General features: G+C 39.4%; 1 protein-coding gene across 5 annotated transcripts in view; it reads right to left on the bottom strand.

The window, feature by feature from the left end:
- rps6ka1 (ribosomal protein S6 kinase a, polypeptide 1) overlaps positions 1 to 13,087 on the bottom strand; it is a 216,073-nt gene that overhangs the window by 28,153 nt on the left and 174,833 nt on the right. For 4 of the 5 annotated variants that reach the window (XM_043717494.2, XM_043717496.2, XM_043717498.2 and 1 more), the window contains 3 exons: positions 12,759 to 12,914; positions 5,323 to 5,484; positions 2,602 to 2,678 (listed from right to left, as the gene is read on the bottom strand). In XM_043717494.2, the coding sequence (XP_043573429.1) occupies positions 2,602 to 2,678; positions 5,323 to 5,484; positions 12,759 to 12,914 (395 nt within the window). The remainder of the gene's footprint in view (positions 1 to 2,601; positions 2,679 to 5,322; positions 5,485 to 12,758; positions 12,915 to 13,087) is intronic. The other variant, XR_015752135.1, reaches the window with a different exon arrangement.

Below are 13,087 nucleotides of genomic sequence, written 5' to 3'. Positions count from 1 at the left end.
TAAATTTGTCCTGTGGTTCGTGGCTGTTGTCTGAAGCACAGTAGCAATTAACATGTGGTACATTTTCTAACTAACCTGTTCAGAGATGTTATAACACACCGCTGGAGCATGTAGATCTCCTGGCTCAGAGGTGGGAACACTACCATTGTGCCACAAGAGCCCAACTAACATGATATATGATGGTAATGACTATCACTTAAGAGTCATTTCTGCTGAAATAAAATCTATGCAGCGAATATGCACATGGAGCATAATTATCAAAACACTCATCTATATAGTTGTTGCACATCAGTAAAAGAAGTCTTTGAAGTGATTAGTTCAACCACCATTGATACCTTGACATGTTCTACAAAAGATGTTGGAGTAAAATTCACATATTGGGAAATGGTAGCATGACTAAAGAAAATCTGTACAAGGGGAATCTAAAAGCAAATAACAGATATAAATATTAAGTTTAAGAGTTTGATAAGAGGATCAAATACAGAACATAATTTTCAAAATTTCCACTGGCAGATGGAAGCTTCACAGCATTGTCTTTAGTCGTTCATGGGATATAGGCATTATTTGTTATAATTCTTAGTTGTCACAGAAGGTGGTGGTAAGCCAGTTTCTTGAACCGCTACAGCCTAGGGGTGAAGGCACATTAGGGTGCTATTAGGGTGATTTTGCCCTGGTTAGACTGAAAGTACAGCAATATAATTCCGAAGTTATGATGGTGTGCAAGTGGGGAGGGAGCCTGCAGGTCCTGGTGTTCTTGTGGATCTTCAACTCTTGTATTTCTAGGTGGTTGAGGTCACAGGTCTGGAAGACGTTGTCAAAACAGCCTTGAAAAATTGGTGCAGTACATTTTGGAGGTGGTACACAATGCTCACAAACTTTCTCTTGGTGGTAGCAGGGTTGAATATTTGAGTTTTCAGTGATCTTGGAGATGCATTAATTTATGTAATTTGGGAAAATGGACATCAGGCAAACATATATGGCAGTTGTTGAAGAAAGAAATGGCTTTCACTTAGTATTTGGAAGTAGTGAATAAGGTGACAAGGACCAGAGTTGTTCAGAGGAAAATGGCATAGCAAGGTGAAATTGTTGGAGTCTGCAATCAAATACTGGATAACTTAATGCATTGAAATGCTTCAGTTAACCAGGGAGAGTCAGCATGGTTTCATAACAGGTAGGTATAGCTGACAAACCTGATTGAAATGTTTGAAGAAGTGACTGTAGTAGTGCACAGGGGAATGTCTATGGATGTTGTTTATATGGACTTCCACAAACATTTGATATAGTCCCACAAATAAGACTGTTAACTAAGGTAGAAGCCAATGGAACTGAGGGAAAATTACTGACGTGGCTAAGAAATTGGTTGAGTGGTAAGTGACAGAAGAAGGGATGGTGGGTGGGTACTCAAATTGGCAAGATGTAAGCAGTGATATCCTACAAGGATCTGTATTAGGGCCCAATTATTCTCATTGTTTATAATGACTTGCATAATGGCATAGAAAGTTAAATATCCAAATTTGCTGATGACACAAAAGTTAGGCGGTATTGTAGATGGTGTTGATGATAGCAGAAAATTACAAAGGGAAATCAACAGACTAAGCAAATGGGCAAAACTGTGGCAGATACAGTTCAAAGTAAGTAAGTGTGAAGTTGTCCATTTTGGTCACAAAAGGACAGATTAAGTTACTTCCTAGCTGGTATGAAGTTAAATGCAGAGACTTGAGAGTTCATGGTGCACAGATCTTCAAAAGGTCACCAACAGATGCAAAAAATAATCAAGAAATCTAACGGAATGCTTATCTTTATAGCTACAGGACTGGAGTATAAGGATGCAGAAGTTATGCTGCAGTTATACAAAACCCTGATTAGACATCATTTGGGGTACTGTGAGCAGATCTGGGCACCACACCTTAGGAAGGATAAATTGGTCTTGGAGGGAGTACAATGTAGGTTTGCAAGAATATATCTGGACTTCAAGCGTTAATTTGTGAGGATAGATTACACAAAATTAGGCCCATTTTCTCCAGAATAAAGAAGATTAAGAGGTGATCTGAATGGAGTCTTTAAGGTGGTAATAGGAAAAGACAGGAAAACGACAGGATAAATAAAGATAAACTACTTCCATTTATTGGGATTCTAGAACTAGGGGGCAGGACACAATCTAAGAATTAGGGCCAGAACATTCAGACAGGTGGTAGATGTTTGGAACTCTCCCACAAATGGCAGATGTTGGATCAGTTGTTCATTTCAAATCTCAGATAGACATGTTTTTGTTAAGCAAAAGTTTTAAGGGATTAGGCCAAAGGCAAGATTATGAAGGTACACCACTCATTGATGGACAGGAATGGCTCGAAGGGCTGAATGGCTTACTTCTGTTGTTATGTAATAGCAACAGATGGTTAAGGAGTCGGGCTGGTGACCCAGAAACAGTGGAGAGTGTACATGTTGGAAATCAAAGAACAATCAAATGTTCATTAATATTATAACTTGCATTTTATGAGACTGCCTTTAGTTTTTTTTTGAGATGGGGGTGTACAGTTACAAATGGATCAAGTAAACTCTTGGCAAAATACTGGCAGCATACAAAGAAAAAAGGTCACTCACCCGGCCAACATGGTGTAAAGTAAAACACCCAGACTCCATATATCACAGCCTTCATCATATCCTTGACGTTTGAGAACCTGGACACAAACACCTCCACTTACATTTTATTCACTGTGATATACTATTATTTCCCAATAAACATAATGTTTGAGATTTAACTCTTACAAACAATTACAGATACACAATACTTACGTGATGAGCCTAAGAGAATATATCATGGGATAAAATGTAACTTTTCACAACAATAATCCTATTCTACATTTTCTGGCCTGGATCAGCAACTCTGAAGTAAAGTGTCCAAACCAGGGGCTGCCCAAATACAGGTAGTTCAAAAAACTTTGATGTCTTACTCTTACTTCTTGTTTCATGTTTGAATTTCATGTCTTAGGTCAAGTCTTAACAGCTGTTCCTCGTGCCATTGCTTTATTAATTAATACACTTTGTCAGTGAACATCAAAATCTGTTATTGTTAATAATTTAGATAAATGCACATTTATATAAAGAGAGATTGATTTGGCACACAGACATCCAATTATGCATTTAACCAAAGAAAATTAAAAACTTTAAGTTACCATAAAAGCAAAGTAGTGCAAAATACTGGAAATCTAAAATAAAAACAGAAAATACTAGAAATACACAGCAGCTGTGGAGAGACAAATGGTGGAATTTTAATATCAGTGATGGGGGTTTCATCTGCTGACCTGAGAGCTGAGAATACAGTTCATAAGCAAGAGGGAAATTATGGACGGGGGAGTGGTCTACAGCAAGGGTAGTAAAGTGTTTCTCAACATCCCAACTCCTTGCATGCCCTTCTTGATGTTGGGATCCTTAATCACCACTGAATGCCTTTCAATGAAGGTCGCCCAGAAGCCCTTAGTCTTTCCAGAGCCACACATCCATTTGCTGTTGCGGGAGTATCAGCGGTGATGAGAGGAGATCCTCAAGTGAGTGTTAAGTATCAACTTATATTCCCCCATTATCAGCACAACAGGGTGGCCACTCAAAAGCTTTCCTAAGGATTCTTGTGGCACAGTGGTGGTGTACCTACCTCTGAGTCAGGATGCTTGGGTACAAGTCCCAGTTGTTACAAGGGTGAGTAATATCATCTCTGAACACAATGATTAGAAAATATAAAAAGCTTTCCTACCATGGACTTAATGAGGCACAGGCAAGTAGACAGAAGTAACTAAAATTGCTACCCAGCTGCCTATTCAATGCCCTACTGTCCATCAAATTCTCCACAGGGAAAGACAGTAATTTATGATCATGGTTTCAGATCTGTGATTTTTCTTGCACTTTGACCTGCATATTGTTGTTGTAAATTGTTCTGTTTTCTTTGCTGGGTAAGTGAATAAACACACAGTTCATAAAAGCAATAAAGCTCAGAACATCCAATTTAACTCATGTTTATACTGAGTCAATTGATCTCAATCAGGGTGACAATTAGGTTTAGGTTCCTAGGATTAGCATTTTAGGATTGCAGTGCCACGTGTTGAAAGTGAGCCAGGTCCCTTCTACTAATCATCATTCAGTGCCATGTAAGTGTATACTCAAGTAGCTGTCTGTCTCTGCACATACTAAACATCAACAAAGTTTGGGTTCACAGCAACACCACTCAAATCTAAAAAAGCTGTTATTTCTCACTGTTAGTCAGTGATATAGGCTTCACTGGCTGGGCCAGCATCTATTTCCCATCCCCAATTGGCTTGAGAAAAGCATAGTGAGCTGAATCTTGAACTGATACAGTTTTTTTTGAAGTAGGTATAACCACAATGCTGTTACAGTGAGAGTTGCAGAATTTTGAACCAGTGACAGTGAGGGAATAACAATATAATTCCAAGTGAGGATGGTGAGAGGCTTGGAAGGAAGCTTGCAGCTAGTGATATTCCCACATATACACACTCATTCTTCTAGATGGTAGTGATTATATTTTTGGAAGGTGCTGTCTAAGGGAGCTTTGGCAAATTTCTGCAGTGTGTTTTGTAAATGGTATACATATGCTTCAGGTGGGCAGAACGTAGGTTTGTGGATGTGGTGCTGCATTTGTCCAGGCAAGTGGGAAGTATTCCATCATAGTTCTAACTTGTGCCTTGTAGATGGTGAATAGGCTTTGGGAAGTCAGGAAGTGAATCACTCATTACACAGTTCCTGGTCTCTGATTTCTCTTGTAGCCAGTTCATCCAGTTCAGTTCCTGGCCAACGGAAGCTCCCAGCATGTTGATAGTAGGGAATTCAGCAATGGTAATGCCTTGAATATCAAGGGGTGATGGTCAGATTTTCTCTCATTGAAGATGGTCATTGTCTAGCACTTGTGTAGCACAAGTGTTACTTGTCACTTATCAGTCCAAGCCAGGATATTGCACAAGTCTTGCTAAATTCAACATGGACTGCTTAGTATCTGAGCAGTCACAAACAGTGCTGAATGGTATACAGTCATCAACAAAGATCTCACTTCTAACTTTATAGTAGAAGGAAAATCACTGGCCAAGCAATGAAGATGGTTGAAGCCAAGGAAATCCTGCAGTGATGTCCTGGAGCTGAGATGATTCATCTCCAACAAACACAACCATTTTCCTTCATCCTAAGAATGGTCAGCATGGTAAGGTATTGGAGGGAAGGAAACTCCAAAATTCAGCACTACCTTTGAGACAGACTGGAAAGGAGAAAGTGGCCAAAAAAAAGGAGAAAAATAAACTCATCATGCTTAAAAACATTTCTCACCTCTGGAGCAACAAAATTGGCTGTATAGCAGGGAGTCATTAAGAGTCCATTGTCCGCCCTCAGCTGTTTAGCAAAACCAAAGTCACAGATTCGGATCGACTCAGGGTTACTTGACTCATCTACATACAAGATGTTGCTTGGTTTCAGATCTCTGTGAACAACCTGCAAGAAAAAAACCATCTAATTATAGTTACTATTAAACAGGTAAAGTATATGCAGAGAGCTCTTCAACAGATCAAATCATCTTTCAAGATTTTGCTTAAATATTTTTCTCATGTAGCAAACTAAGATGGCAGTGCCAAGAGTAAGGATTATTTTCCCTTTGGTCATCTTCTGAGTATCACATCCAGACTTTGTGCATTCATTCACAGATGTAAGTGTTGCCAAGGAGATCAGCAGTTCCTGCCCATCCCAAATTGCTCATGAGAGAATGATGATCTGCCTTATTAAGCCACTGCAGTCCAGAATTCATGTACTATTCATAACAAAATAAACAAATTGACAGTGCAAATTTAAGTAAATAAAGAGTATATGATAGTCATTATGGAGGTAGGGCTACATGATGTCAAGAATTGAGTCCTGGATATTGGGGAGTATATGATATTCAAGGAGAAAAGGCAGGTAAGGAAAGGTGGCGGAGTAGCACTGTTAATCAAGGATGGCAATTGTGCAACAGGGCAGGACTTATGCACTTAATGGTAAAGTCTTGGGCAGTATTTTTGAGCAAAGAGACCTTGGAGTGGAGGTTTATAGCTCCTTGAAAGTAGGGTTGCAGATGAACAGGATAATGAAGAAGGTGCTTGGTATGCTTATCTTTATTGGTTGGTGCACTGAGTATAGGAGTTGGAAAATCATGTTGAGCCTGTACAGGACATTGGTCAGGCTAATTTTGGAATTCTGCATTCAGTTCTGCTCTCCCTATAAGAAAAGTTGTTGTGAAATCTGAAAGGATTTAAAGAAGATTCACAAAGATGTTGCCGGGGTTAGTGGGTTTGAGCTATAGAGAGAGGCTGAATAGGCTGGGGCTGTTTTCCCTGGAGTGGCAGAATTGGCAACCTTATAGAGATTTATAAAATCATGAGGGGCATAGTTAGGGCGAATAGCCAAGGTCTTTTCACCAGAGTCCATAACTCGAGGGCATAGATTTAAGGTGAAAGATTTAAAAGGGACCTAAGGGGCAACATTTTCACACAGAAGGTGGTGCATGTATGGAATGAGCTGCCAGAGGAAGTGATGGAGGCTTATACAATTATAATATTTAAAAGGCATCTGGATGGGTATGTGAATAAGAAGGTTTAGAGGGATATGGGCCAAATGCTGGCAAATGGGACTAGATTAATTTAGGATATCTGGTCGGCATGGATGAGTTGGACCGAAAGGTCTGCTTCTATGTTGTATTACTCTATGACTCTAGTGAGAGATGACTTTTGTTGAGGAGGTCAGGAGCTAGAATTGGTTTGGGTGGAGAGGAGGAATAGTTGGGGAAATAAATCACTGGTGGGAGTGGTCTACAGGTCCTCTAACAATAACCACCATGTTAGATGAAGTATCCATGAAATATATTAGGTGTTTGCAATTAAGGGAAAACAATAATTATGCATGATTTTAATCCACACACAAATTGGATAAATCAGATTGGCAACTGTAGCCTAGAAGTGGAGTTCAGAGCATGGCTTCAAGATGACTTCTTCGAGCAGCATGTTCTGGAGCCAACAGAGAGCAGTTACATTAAGACTTGATATTGTGAAATGTGGTAAGATGAATGAATGACCTTACAGTAAAGACACCTCTAAGTGGCAGCAATTAGTCATGAATGAAGTTAACATTCAGTGTGAAAGTCTAAGACTATTATTTAAAAATAAAGGCAACTTTATGGGAATGAAAACTGAACTAGATAAGGTGAACTGAGATGCACACTGGGAGATAGATTAATAGAGAAAAAATGGCAGACAATTAAGGGGATATTTCAGAATTCTATGGGAAGACCTACCAACCATGGATAACTAAAGCATCAAGCATAAAGAGAATGTATATAATCGTGCAAGGACAAGATGGTAGATCAGATGCTTGGACAGAATTTCCAGAATGATAGAGAATGACGAAAAGCGTAATCAAGAGAATGAAATTTGCATAGGATGAAGCTTGTTAGAAATGGAAAGATAGATAGCAAGGGTTTCTAGAGATATTTAAAAGGACAAAGTTAGTAAAGTGAATGCTGGTCCTCTAGAAAGTGAGAATGTGACTATAAGAGCAGTGAAGATGGTGGATGAAATTAACAAACATTTCATTTCTGTATTCACTATAGAGGATATAAGGAAATCCCAGAAATTGCTGTAAATTAAGAGATGAAAGGGAGAGAGGAACTTGATGAAATTCGCCTTCGACTGTACCTTCCAAACCCATGACCACATCTATCTAGAAGGATACATGGGAACATCACCACCAGCAAGTTCCCCTCCAAATCACTCACCATCCTAACTTGGAAATATGTCAATGTTCCTTCACTGCTGCTGGGTCAAAACTCTGGAATTCCCTCCTTAAAAGCACCCTAAAAGCACATTCTCCCCGTGTCTGCGTGGGTTTCCTCCGAGTACTCCGGTTTCCTCCCACAGTCCAAAAATGTGCAGGTTAGGTGAATTGGCCATGCTAAATTGCCCGTAGTGTTAAGTGAAGGGTTAATGTAGGGGAATGGGTCTGGGTGGGTTGCTCTTCAGAGGGTCAGTGTGGACTTGTTGGGCCAAAGGGCCTGTTTCCACACTAAGTAATCTAATCTACCTGTAGTACATGGACTGCAGCAATTCCAGAAGGCAGCTCACCACTCCCTTCTCAAAGGCAACTCAGGACTAGCAATAAATGATGGCCAGCCACTGATGCCTATGTCCCATTAGTGAATAAATAAACATTGAGCAAACTGATGGAGCTGCAGGCTGACAAGTCCCCTGGTCATGATGGACATCATTCTCAGGTCTTAAGAAAGGTGACCAATAAGCTCACCAATGTGTTGTTAATTTTCTAAAATTTCCTTGATTCAAGGAAGGTTACATCAGACTGAAAGTACCACATGTAACTCCCTTTATTCATGGAAGAAGGCTGACAGCAAACAGTAAGCTATAGGTTAGACATCTGTTGTGGAAATGTGTTAGAATTGACCATCGAGGTTATAGCTGCACACTTGGACATCAAAGTAGTTGGGAAGTCAGCACGGTGTCATGAAAAGGATATCATGTTTAACCGATTTATTAGACTTACATGAAGGAATAACATATTCTTGGATAAAGGGAAGTCTGTAGATGTACTATACTTGGATATCCAGAAGACATTTGACAGGAAATCACAAAAACGTTCATTACGCAAAGTAAGAGCTCATGGTGCACAGGTACATATCAGTATGGATAGAAGACTAATTGATTGGTAGTGCATGTGAATGAGTCTTTTTTTGATTGGCAGGATGTGATTAATGCAGTTGCAGTGGTCTGAGCTGGGGCCTCAGCTTTTTACAATTTTATATCAAAGACTTAGATGAAAGGAGAAGGCATGATAACTACATTCATAGATACAGGAGAGTGCATTGTGGAGAAGACATAGGAGAATGCAGATATAGATAGGTTGAGTGAGTGGACAAAAATTTGGCAGATGGAGTATAATATTGAAAAATGTTAACTTCTGCATTTCAGCAGGAAAAGTTAAAAAAAAAGGATAGTATTACAAAGATAGCGAATGATTTCAGAATTCTGAGGTGCAGAGGGACCTGGGTGTTTAATGCACGAATCAATCTGCTTGTATTGAGGTACAGCAAGTAAACAGGAAGGTTAATGGAATGCTTTTCTTTATTTCCAGAGGAATTGAAAAGTAAGGATGTCATGTTTCATTTATACAGGGCACTGGTGAAACAACATCTCAAATATTGCGCAGCTTTGGTCTCCTTAATTAAGGAAGGATGTAAATGCGTTGGGAGTGGTTTGGAGGATATTTACTATATTGGTGCCTAGTCTGAGCAGGTTGTCTTATGAAGTTTGGACATTCAGGGCTTATTTTCACTTGAGTTTAGAAGAGTGAGGGTCAACTTGATTGCAGTATACAATATCCTGAACAGTCTTAATAGATAGACGTGGAAAGGATGTTTCTGGCAGCTGAGTCCAGAACAAACTGGCGCTGTGTAAAAATTAACGATTGCCTTTTTAGGATAAAGATGAGGAGAATGTTTTTCAGAGAGTTGTGACTTTGGGACTCTCTGCCTCAGAAGGAAGTTGAGGTGGTCACTGAATGTTTTAAAGGAGGTAGATTTGATTCTGGTTGGGCAGGGGTATCAAAACTTCTTGGGGCTAGATATCTGAGGATTTGCAAATGGTGCTGAATATTGTGTAATTGTTAGTGAACATCACAAATTCCAGCACGGAAACGTAGGAGATAGGAGCAGGAGTAGGCCTTTGACCCCTGGAGCCTGCTCTGCCATTCAATAGGATCATGGTTTATCATCAGGCTGAGTCCCCTAATCCCACCCTGTTCCCATATCCCTTGATCCCTCTAGTCACAACAGGTATATCTATTTCCCTCTTAAAACACAATGTTTTGGCTTCAACCACTTTCTGGAATAGCGAATTCCAATGGTTCGCCATTCTTTGGTGAAGACATTTCTCCTCATCTCAGTCCTAAAAGGTTTATCCCTTATCCCTAAACTATGACCCCTGGTTCTGGATTCCCCAACCATCATGAATAGCCTTCCTATATCTACTTTTCCAGTCTTGTTAAAGGTTTCTGTGCAATTCGCACCTCATTTTTCTAAACTGGTGCATGTATGGAATGAGCTGCCAGAGGAGGTGGTGGAGGCCGGTACAATTACAACATTTAAAAGGCTCTCAATGGGTATATGAGTAGGAAGGATTTAGAAGAATATGGGCTAAGTGCAGGCAAATGGGACGAGATTAATTTGCGATATCTGGTTGGCATAGACGATTTGGACCGAAGGGTCTGTTTCTGTGCTGTACGTCTCTATGACTCTATGAATACAACCCTAATTGACTCAATCTCTCCTTATATATCAGTCCTGCCACACCAGGGATCAATTTGGTAAACCTTTACTGCACTCCCTCAAAAGCAAGAACATCCTTCCTCATGTAAAAAGACCAAAACTGCAAACAATATTCCAGTTATAACCTCAACATTCCCTGTATAATTGCAGCAAGACATCCTGTTCCTGTAGTCAAATCCTCTCACTTTGCAAGTTAACACAGTTTGCCTTCTTTACTGCCTGCTGCAACTCCAAGCTTGCTTTCAGTAGCAAATGCACAAGGACACCCGGGTCTCATTAAATATTCCCCTCTCTCAATGTACAGCCAACAAAATAATAATCTGCCTTCCTATTTCTGCTAGTAACATGAATAACCTTACCTTTATCTACATTATACTGCAACTGCTATGCATTTTCTCACTAACTCACTCAGTCTGTTCAAAACACATTGCAACATCTCTGCATCCTCCTCACAGCTCATCCTTCCACTCAGCTTTGTGTCACCTGCAAATTTTGAGATATTATGTTTAGTTCCCTTACCCAAATCATTAACATATAGTGAATAGCTGGGGTCCTAGTACCAATCCCTGATATACCTGACTAGTCACAGCCTGCCATTCCAAAGAAGACCCATTTTTTCCTACTCTTGGCTTCCTGGCTGCTAGCCAATTTTTAAACCATCTCATAGACTTCCCCCAACCCACGTAGTTTAATTTGTTCTTATGTGGGACTTTTATCAGTTCAAATAAATCATAGCCACTGGCACCACTGATAAATTCTAAAAATTCTACATCCTCAAAGAATTCCAGTAGATTTGTCAAACATAATTTCCTTTTTTTCAAATCCACCCTGTTCCTGATTCTACCACTGTTTTTATATTGCTCTGCAGTTGATAATGGACTCCAGCATTTTCCCCAATATTGGCATCAGACTCATTGGTCTATAACTCCATTTTCTCTCTACTTTTCAAATAGTTAGGCTACATTAGCTACCCTTCAATTTGTAATAACTGTTCCAGAGTCTAGAGAATCTTGGAAACTGACCACCAATGCATCCACTATTTCGAGGGCCACTTCCTTACGTAGTCTGGGATGTAGATTATCAGGTTGTGCTAATTTATCAGCCTTCAAGCCCAGCATTTTCTCCAAAACCATTTCTCTACTAATATAGATTTCCTTCAGTTTCTTCCTCTCACTAAACCCTGTGTTCCCATAAATTCTGGTGTGTTACTTCTGTCCTCCCTTGTCAATATAGAAACAAAGTATAAATTTAGTTCATCAACCAATTCTTTGGTCCCATTAGAAATTGCCCTAATTCTGACTTTAAGGGACCTACAGTAGTTTATCAATCTATTTCTCTTTACATACCTATAGGAACTCTTACAGTCATTATGATGGAAGGAAAGTTGTTGATGATATTGTTGAAAATGCTTTGACCTAGGAAATTACCTTGAGGGATTCTTGGATTGTTGTTCAAAAGATATGGCAAGTGGGACTAGTTTAGTTTGGGGAAACATGGTTGGCATGGATGAGTTGGACTGAAGGGTCTGCCTCCATGCTGTATCATTCTATGACCACTATAATGACATTGTCTAGAGTTACATCTCAGCTGGATAAGGTAAACAGAGCAGCTGTCCTTCCCAAAAAGACATTGGTGATCCAGATGGATTTTTATGATAATGCTTTCATGGTGATCATTACTGTTGACTAACTTTTATTCTAGATTTTATTAGCTGAATCAAAATTCTACCAACTACAGTCATTGCAAGTCATGTTAAGATGTCACCACATTGCTGTTAAGTAGGAAGTTCCAGTATTTTAAACCAGCAGCAAAGGAACACTGTTATATATTAGAGACAGGACAGTGTACAATTTAAATCGAGAACTTAGATGCGCCAATGCCCCCCATGTATTTAATGTTTATCTGGGTTATGGAGAGGATTCTGCAAGATCTTAGCTTCTAAATTTGATGTTGATTAACAATTTAGGAAAGTTAGAAATCACACAACACCATTTTATAGTCCAACATGAAAGAAGTGAAACTATCATAGTATTCTAACAGATGAAAGCCTCAACAAACAATTAAGGTATTATTCAATGTATAATTTCAGTTATATTACACTGTAAACTTTTCCTATAAATTCTGTGTCTGACAATTGTGCCCTCCAAAACCACCTGATGAAGGAGCGAGGCTCTGAAAGCTAGTGTGCTTCCAATTAAACCTGTTGGACTATAAAATGGTGTTGTGTGATTTCTAACTTTGTGCACCCTAGTCCATCACCGGCATCTCCAAATCACAACTTAGGAAAAACATTTACACAGTTTGAGAAAGAGAATACGGAGTGGGATTAATTGGATAGCTGCTCCAAAGTATCTAATTTACACTAAACCAAAACCAGATTCCAGCACTGGGTACAGAGATCACTTACCCCTTGAGAATGTAGATATTCCACTGTTTTGGCAATTGTATGAAGAAGAGCACTTGCCTCCCTCTCAGAGAAACCTTTCTGCAGTATTTTGTCTAGTAATTCACCACCTCTCATTAGCTCCGTCACCAGGTAGATGTATTTACTATCATTGTAGACCTACACATATACCACCAGGACAAAAGAAAAGACTGATCAGAAAATTCTTGAATCGTTACATATAGTATTCAGTTTTTTTCACTGTTGATCTAATTTTGTAATGATTATTTTCTCTATTTGATTCTCTCTTATGGCTGAGACTAATTCACTAGCAGATTTGTAATTAAGCACTC

The sequence above is a fragment of the Chiloscyllium plagiosum genome, unplaced genomic scaffold, assembly GCF_037043375.1.
Source record: "Chiloscyllium plagiosum isolate Xiang-an unplaced genomic scaffold, Cpla_swu_hap1 HiC_scaffold_30, whole genome shotgun sequence".
Lineage (NCBI taxonomy): Eukaryota > Metazoa > Chordata > Chondrichthyes > Orectolobiformes > Hemiscylliidae > Chiloscyllium > Chiloscyllium plagiosum.
This window is presented reverse-complemented; position numbering and strand designations above follow the sequence as displayed.